The 8,152-nt window shown below is 34.3% G+C and overlaps 1 protein-coding gene and 1 pseudogene across 1 annotated transcript; one reads left to right on the plus strand and one right to left on the minus strand.

Annotated features, from left to right (window-relative positions):
* The first annotated feature begins 707 nt into the window (after positions 1-707).
* On the plus strand, positions 708-3,925 carry LOC140973646 (ras-related protein Rab7-like). Its single transcript, XM_073436620.1, has 7 exons — positions 708-953; positions 1,233-1,259; positions 1,396-1,495; positions 1,934-2,080; positions 2,655-2,735; positions 3,189-3,334; positions 3,555-3,925. The coding sequence occupies exons 1-7, from the start codon at positions 901-903 to the stop codon at positions 3,619-3,621; spliced, it is 621 nt and encodes a 206-aa protein (XP_073292721.1). The 5' UTR covers positions 708-900; the 3' UTR covers positions 3,622-3,925.
* Positions 3,926-5,092: 1,167 nt separating this feature from the next.
* LOC140972548 (rRNA-processing protein utp23-like) lies at positions 5,093-7,151 on the minus strand (annotated as a pseudogene).
* Positions 7,152-8,152: the final 1,001 nt, after the last annotated feature.

Genomic DNA, 8,152 nt, shown 5'->3' on the forward strand with positions numbered 1-8,152 from the left:
TTTTTATGCTAAGAGTATTATTTTTTATTGTGAATATCGGTAGGATTAACCCGTCTCACAGATAAAAATTCACCTACTTCTTAGAAAAATATCTATCTTTCTGAGCCGCATTCATGGTCTTAGCTTAAGAGAATCATATGTTCTTGGTTTAAATTTTTATAATGAACAAATTTACTTTAATAAATTCATTTTGTCAATACATTAATAACCAAATCCAAATACAAATTTTATTTAAATAAAATATAAATTTGAATTCATATGATACCGCCAAAAATTGTCTTTTAATACTAAATAAATTTATATTTTTTGGAATATTTTCATTTATTATTTATCCTATTTTATTACGTTTATCTGTTTTTATTTCTAAAAAACAAACAAAGCACCATCTTGCTTGGTCTTTCAAAGAGGACCTTAATCTGGTTATTATTATTTATTTGTTTTTTAAAAAAGCTTACATTTTACTTGTTAAATTACAAATATACCCTTGAATCCAATTAAGAACCGAAAAATTACTTTCGATCTCAGTATTTGGAAGATGATTTGGGTTTCTATTCACAAATTTGTGAGATATATGAATCAAAAAATAGTTCGGATTTCAGTTTTTTAGAGACGGTTTCGGTTTCGGTTTCGGTTCGGGTTCGAGTTGTATTGTAGTGTGTATGTATATACATATATAGTTGTGATTAATAAAAGCCGGAAAGAGCCAGCTAGAAAAGTCCGTTGCCAACTGTGGTGTTTTCTAGAGAGAGGGAGTTTGGGGGACACGAAAACAATCATCCAATCAAATCCTTAAATCGAATCTCTCTCTAAGACAATCACAGATCGGAGGAAAAAGCCCGTTCGCTTTTGCGATTCAGAACCTCAGATCGGGTCTTCTCTATCCAACTGGACGTCCAAAAGATGCCGTCTCGCAGAAGAGCGCTCCTCAAGGTCATCATCCTCGGCGACAGCGGGTGAGGCATTTTTGCTATTGCGTCTGATTTGTTTTTCGGTTTGATTCTGCGAGAAATTTTCGATTTTTCGTTTTGAGGGGTTCATTTTCGATGTTTTTCATTTGATTGTGGTGGATATTGGATTTATTTTTTCTTACAAGCTTTGGGTTTTCAGTTTCTTCCCTCCGGCGATCAATTTAGATTGCTTTGAGTGTAGGTTGTTAGATTTCTATCACCCTATTTGTATACGTGTGTTCTGATTGACGATTATGGTAATTATTTTCTTTCTGTGATATGCAGGGTGGGAAAGACCTCATTGATGAATCAGTATCCTCGATAGTTCATATTTATTAAGACAATTGCTCAGGCGTTTCTTAGAATTTTTTCTGGACATATTTTTTACTGTGAGAAAGAATTCTTGTTCAATTATTTGTTTAATGTTTCCTTGATCTGTTATTTAAAGATATGTAAACAAGAAGTTCAGCAACCAATACAAGGCGACAATTGGGGCTGATTTCCTGACTAAGGAAGTGCAATTTGAGGATAGACTCTTCACTTTGCAGGTAGGTCTGGGATATATTTGTTTTGTCACCGGTTGTATGAGAGAAAATAGGAGGTTCATTGACCAGAAGAACTCATCTTTACTTGAAAAAACACAGTTATCTCATACTTTCCCTCGGTCAGATGAGTCTTATCCAAAGACACGCTTCTTCCTCTATACTTGATTTAGGATTTCAAATGTTATGTCCGGTCCATTGTATTATGAGAAAGTAGAATGCTGACATATTCCTATTTTTAAACTTTAAATTTTTTGATGTGGAACTTTAATCTTATCTCAGTGCAACAATGATACTCAGCCTTTGGAAATGCGAAGAAAAATGAAATTCATGTGATATTTTGTGTCTTGTCATGCTCTTGTTATTCTTAGTTGTGTCTCATGACTTTGGACAATATGTAGACTTTTTATGCCTTAAGATTAAGATTGTTTTTTGTTCTAGTAGATATGGGATACAGCAGGCCAGGAGAGGTTTCAAAGTCTTGGGGTTGCTTTCTACCGTGGTGCTGATTGCTGTGTGCTTGTCTATGATGTCAATGTGATGAAATCATTTGATAATCTTAACAACTGGAGAGAAGAATTCCTAATTCAGGTATCTATCTAATTCAGATTGCTTATTACCCGTCTTTAGTTATTATATTCTCCTATCAAACTGAATTAAGCATGACAATCATCTTGCTATGCTTTTCAATTTACCTATTTATTTCTGCAAGGAATAAATTCTATATTTGTCTCGCTTCAGTTAGAGTTTTGATATAATTTATCGAGTATATCTCCTTATTTGTATAAGATAATTTAAATTTTCCAAGTCCCCATTTACCATGAATTGAAAGAGCTCAAGTCCTCCATGGGCTCAACCCTTGCAGATGTAAAATATGAATTTGCAGGCGGCAGCATAATACATTTTATTTTTCAGATTTGATATTAGAATTGTCTTTCTTCTGGTTTGGGTATTTACTGTTATAGCAATGTCGTTGTTTGTATTTTTCTAGGGCTTTTAAGCGTGTGTGTTTTTTTTTAAAAAAATCGATTAGGCAATTCATTTGTTTATTAGTAGCTAGGATACATTTGCTAAAGAAATATTTTTATTGTGATTCTATCTCTATTCTTGTTCACTTAACGTAAGAGATTGAAAATACTAACAAAACTGGGAAAGTTGTCTGCAGGCAAGTCCATCAGACCCAGAAAATTTTCCATTTGTTGTGATCGGTAACAAGATCGATGTGGATGGAGGAAATAGTAGAGTGGTACTCCTCTCTCCTCTCTCTCTCTTCCCGTGCTTTGATGCTTGTCTTTTTCTTTCCACTTTCTGCCCCCTAGCCTTTTTTTACATATATGACGCAGGGGCACTCTTTGAGAGGGGTCTATACAGGATTAGACACTAGTTTAGAAGTTTTCTTGATCCTTAAATTAACTGTAATGTTTTACGGGAGTTTTTTCTCATTCATGTTTACATATGTGTATCTATCTTTTTCCTTTTATTCTTTTGTTTTGATGTGGATGGCTGGGATTTTTCATTTGTTGGCTAATGGGTAGGATTGGAGATGAGTGGTTGATCTCATGGTTTATTGGAGGTGTGGCGGTGGCTGATAAACTAATATATTTGTACTGTACTGATGCTTATCACTATTTTGTTGTTGAAGCTATAATGTTTATTTTGGATTGAAAAGGTTTGTGCTGTCTTATTTGAATCTCCGCAGGTGTCTGAGAAAAAAGCTCGGGCTTGGTGTGCCTCGAAAGGGAATATTCCCTACTTTGAGACTTCTGCCAAGGAAGGCACCAATATTGAAGAAGCTTTCCAGGTTATTGCAAAGAATGCTCTGAAGACTGGAGAAGAAGAAGAAATGTAAGTACATTAGATTTTTTGTGAATTCTGGTTAAATTATCCGTTTAATTATGACATTCGCTGAGGAGATATGTGTATCAATGTTCTAGCATGTGGTCATCTGTTACAGAAAAGTACTTGAATCACGTGGTGCACAGAATGATCATTAGTTTGACACACATACATTAGCTTTCTTTTTTATTGTATTAATTTTTTTGAAAAATTGTTTGTGCTGCTGAAGATATTTGCCCGACACAATTGATGTTGGAAGCAGCGGTCAGCAAAGGTCGAGCGGATGCGAGTGTTGAATGGATTTATGTTTCTGAAAAAAGTTTCCAGAAACAGGTTCAAAGATGAATTGGTGATTCTTGTGTCTTTCCGGTGTGACAGTGTTTTGTTGTGGAGGGAATTGATCTCATGTGTTTAGCTTGTCGAATATATATATATTTATGTTCGGTTTTCAATTTGGCAAGAATTGGATAGTGCTCTCTGCAAGGATTTGTGTAAAATTATTGTTTCTCGACACTTTTTTTGTCTAGTTGTTCGTCCACTTTTGTGAATTGCATTACAAATCGACCAGATTCTAATGATAGCTGTTTATTTCCATTCTCTCATGTTCAGTTTTGAGTGTCTTTTGGATAAATCATTTTTTTACTCGAGAGTTACATTCTCGCATAGCCAACTGAACCTCCTCGAACGAACTGTTTCTTTTTAAGAACGAGAAAGAGTTGTTCCGAAATAACATAGACCACTAAGAGTCAAAGACTTTGGACACGCAATGGATCTTTGAGGTAGGTAATATTCCATCTCCCTGGTCGAATCTTCCCTCACATTATGGTGGATTTACCTTCTGAAACAACTTTTCCAGGAGGGATAGATAGTATAACGTCACCCCGTGGATAAAAAAACATGGTACCATTTTTACCTTTGATATGTTAAAACATTTTTAAAATGCATATATAACTTTAATTTTATGTCAACTGATTTCCCATCCGCAAACATTTACATTTTACTGATAAGACGAGCAAAACATGAATGCCATAAGCTTTTCCATGACAATAACACAACATCCCATGTTTCAACTAGAACATTTCTACTTGATAAACATTAGTACCAACCTGTCTTCATTTCACTGGGATTCCTATTAGTTGTTTTTATATCATAAATGAATCTGTTAAATTAACAAATCACGCCTTCTATGGTTACCAAAGCTACAAAAGAACCCCGAGACTTTTATCTGTGAGAATCTGATGTTATCAGTAACAACCTCACCACATCCAAGTAAAAAATGGAACTCCACCATCCAACAAGGCTCTGCTGCCTTAAGAACTCGAACCACGTCAAATACCACCAGATGATTCACTAACAAATTGATTTTTCTCTGATCTCTTACGTTTTCTGCTTCTGTTTGCATATTTATCAACCTATTTTACTCTCAATTTTAAATATATATATTTATTTGATTTATTCCATTTAGGATGTGTTTACTTGGAGTGATTAACATGTGATATACGAGATACGATATCAACTTTAAACAAAAGACAAGAAGAAGCGGCCGAGGCATGTAGAGAGAAGATAAGAAGAAGCCATTTGAGCTAGGGTTTCGAGTTTTAAAGAAAAACGATATATGATATCAACTTTAAAGAGAGGACAAGAATAAACCATTTGATTCTAGGGTTTTTCGGGCCTTAGCCCACTAAGAAACTAGTCATTAGTCTTCCATAATAAATTGTAGGGCTTCAAAACAATCCAATAGGCTTGGAATGAAAATGTTATTGTTTAAAAAAATTCAACCGTCGCCTCCACCGCCACCGCCTCCGCCTCCGCCTCCGCTCTCCCGCCATTTACAATACTGATTATATATGAATGTATCAATAATCATGCCAGAACAAACTTTCCATAAAGGCATATGATAAGCATGGGCAGATTACAATTATTCGAAATACCACAAGAATCCACACCCTTTTCCAGCCACATAATTTTCATTCACCTTTGTCTTTTTCTTCTTGCATGACAGTGGGTTTGGACCCTGCGCTCAATATAAGCATAACTTGGTATCATTTAAAAATCCCGATTCAACAAGAATGTGTTGCATAATTTTGCTATATGACAGTGGACAGATTTAAAAATCCCGATTCAACAAGAATGTGTTGCATAATTTTGCTATATGACAGTGGACAGAAGCAACAATAGCTTTCATACAAGATCATGTCACATATTCTGCAACGAAATTTCTGCAAAAGTATGAAATAAGGGGGAACCACGTGGTTTCCCGTGTAACAGCAAATTATTTGGATTGTGGGCTACCATTACATTGAAAAGAAACGATTTCTCCATCTTATATTTAAATATTACGAAAGAAAAAAAAAAGATGACAGGACATAGATACTTACCTTCGCTCTCTTTCGCTTGAACTGAACTTTACCATTCATCAATATCCTACTTGGTTTATCAATTCTTCTGAGATCCTGATGATCTTCATTATTGTCATTGACATCCAAAGTGTCGCATGCTTCTTCTCTGTATGCTCTTTTCTTCTTTACCTTTAATATCTTGTATTCCAACTCAGTCATATGCTTGACCGCCCTTCTTCAGTAGTATTGGCAAACTCATGCTGAACTGCTGACGGACGCTCAAGCAACAGAGCATTTCGGAGAGCATATAAGAGTGGCACTCCTTTTATCTGCAAATGGCAGCCTTAAAAAACTGAATGTCTAACAAAATGTGGTTTTTTCATGCCACAATGTAGAACAGCATGAAAAATTGATTTGCACATAAAAAAGCAGTAGCCTCTTGTTGGTCCCACTTGCGACAATTTGATATGATAAAAATGAAAATAAAGAATAAATTAGACACCGAGATTTACGTGAAAAACCCTAAAAATTATTAGTGTAAAAACCACATGTAAGATGAAAATAATTCAACTATAAGATTTTAGGGTGTACCACTCACTGTGTTTCCAAAGAGAACCTCACAAATATTATAAAACTAAGCACTCAAATGTTATAAGATAAGAGAAAACTCGAAGAATGAATGATTTCAGAATGAGAGGAGTGAGCTTTATTTATATAGCTCTCCGTCGATGTGAAGACGCGTATAAAACCACGTCAAATATCAAATCTGACAATTCAAAGCTCTCTCATTCAACCCACATTTAATGCTACCTAACATGTTGTCCACACCTCTTGGAACTTCTTCCTCAACTCAGCATCCTGTGTTGCAACAAAAATCATGTGCTCGGGGTTGGTTTCACCGATAATCTCTGTTATGCACGCTGCAGCACTTATTCTCTTCTCATGGTCACATCTAGAAATCGGGTATGAAAAATCACAGCATGATCAGAGAAGAATGTTCAATCTTGTACACATTGATCCTCAAATTTTCGAGACACTCAATTATAGAGACATTCAATGCAGCTAAAGCATATAGCAGCATAGTTCCACCACCAAAACCAAAATATATATCCCAACCACAAACCATTTTCCGAGTCTAGAATGATGCAAAAATTCAATATAATGATGAAGTGAATATGCCCAACAATACATAATTAATTTATTGTGTGCTGTCACGATTTCAATGGAAAAACAGTCCTTCTGACATAAAAAGTACCAATACTTACAAGTGCGTAACACTTCACACAAAACCCATTCCTAAAAATTAAAAGGAATAACCTCGCATGCAGTCATCAGGTTTCGAGCAGCATTAACAAAATCGGGATACGAATCACCGAGGCTTCTCAATTCTACAATAACACATCTGTTGCCAAATGTTTCCAAACCCAGTTAACAATCAACGAATTATTATGTATACTACGTACCCAGTTATGTTTGTATTTCATTTTCCAAAATGTTGTTTTTCCAATAAGTTAATAATAATGATTATACCTTTATTTGGATTATAATAATCAAAGTATTATTTTTTGTCCTCTTTTACAAATTTGATCGATGTGAAATTATGGATGAGACATCTAAAACTTTAGTATTTTATAATCGTGAAGAATATTAATTTAATATATTCCGTCTAATTGGATAATTTATTTTAAAACCACACTTTGTACGTAATATACTAAATTAATTTTTTTTGGATTATACTAGTCTGAAAATTAATTAATGGAATCTTTTGTGTTCTAAAAAAAAAAAACACAAAAAGTTCAAACTCTTGTTTCGACTATATTTTCGTATCACAACTTACATATACTTGAAACACGATTTCATCGACATATATTACACAAAACACTTACAAGAATCCATTGATTGTACAAATTCTAAACATCAAATTAAGTTCCACGAATTTAAATGCATTCCGACAGTTCATTATGAATCATCTTAAACTCAGAGTCGAACATATTTAAACAAAAACATTAAAACAAATGATATTATTAATTATTTCAACCATTCAAAGGAGTAGATAGGCTATGGTTCTTCAGGATCAACACTCTGACTGTGATATATTATTAAAGTTCGCTTGGCATTGAAATCTCGAGCAAACCGGTCCATCTTCATTTCTGAGGAAGGGTTCTTATTGAAGAGGTCTTGGATTGCCTTAGGCATAGGCTCATCATTCATCTTACTTTTCCAATAGTTTCCTCCAACTTTTCTTGCATCAGCAATAATAGCAAACTGAGATATGAAGCATCAATGGATGATTTTTATTTAAAAGAAAAAACAGAAGAATTAATCATATCTTAAATAAATTTTTTACAATAAGTTCAATTTATCTACTGTGGAATCAAGAAATTTGATTCCACAAAATGTGGTTGTGTATTTTATGACCACCCCAGAAAACTAGAAGATGAAAGAAAGTGACTAAACCAAATTAAGAGAGAGTTTGCATATTTTA

This window comes from Primulina huaijiensis, chromosome 3, assembly GCF_012295235.1.
Source record: "Primulina huaijiensis isolate GDHJ02 chromosome 3, ASM1229523v2, whole genome shotgun sequence".
Lineage (NCBI taxonomy): Eukaryota > Viridiplantae > Streptophyta > Magnoliopsida > Lamiales > Gesneriaceae > Primulina > Primulina huaijiensis.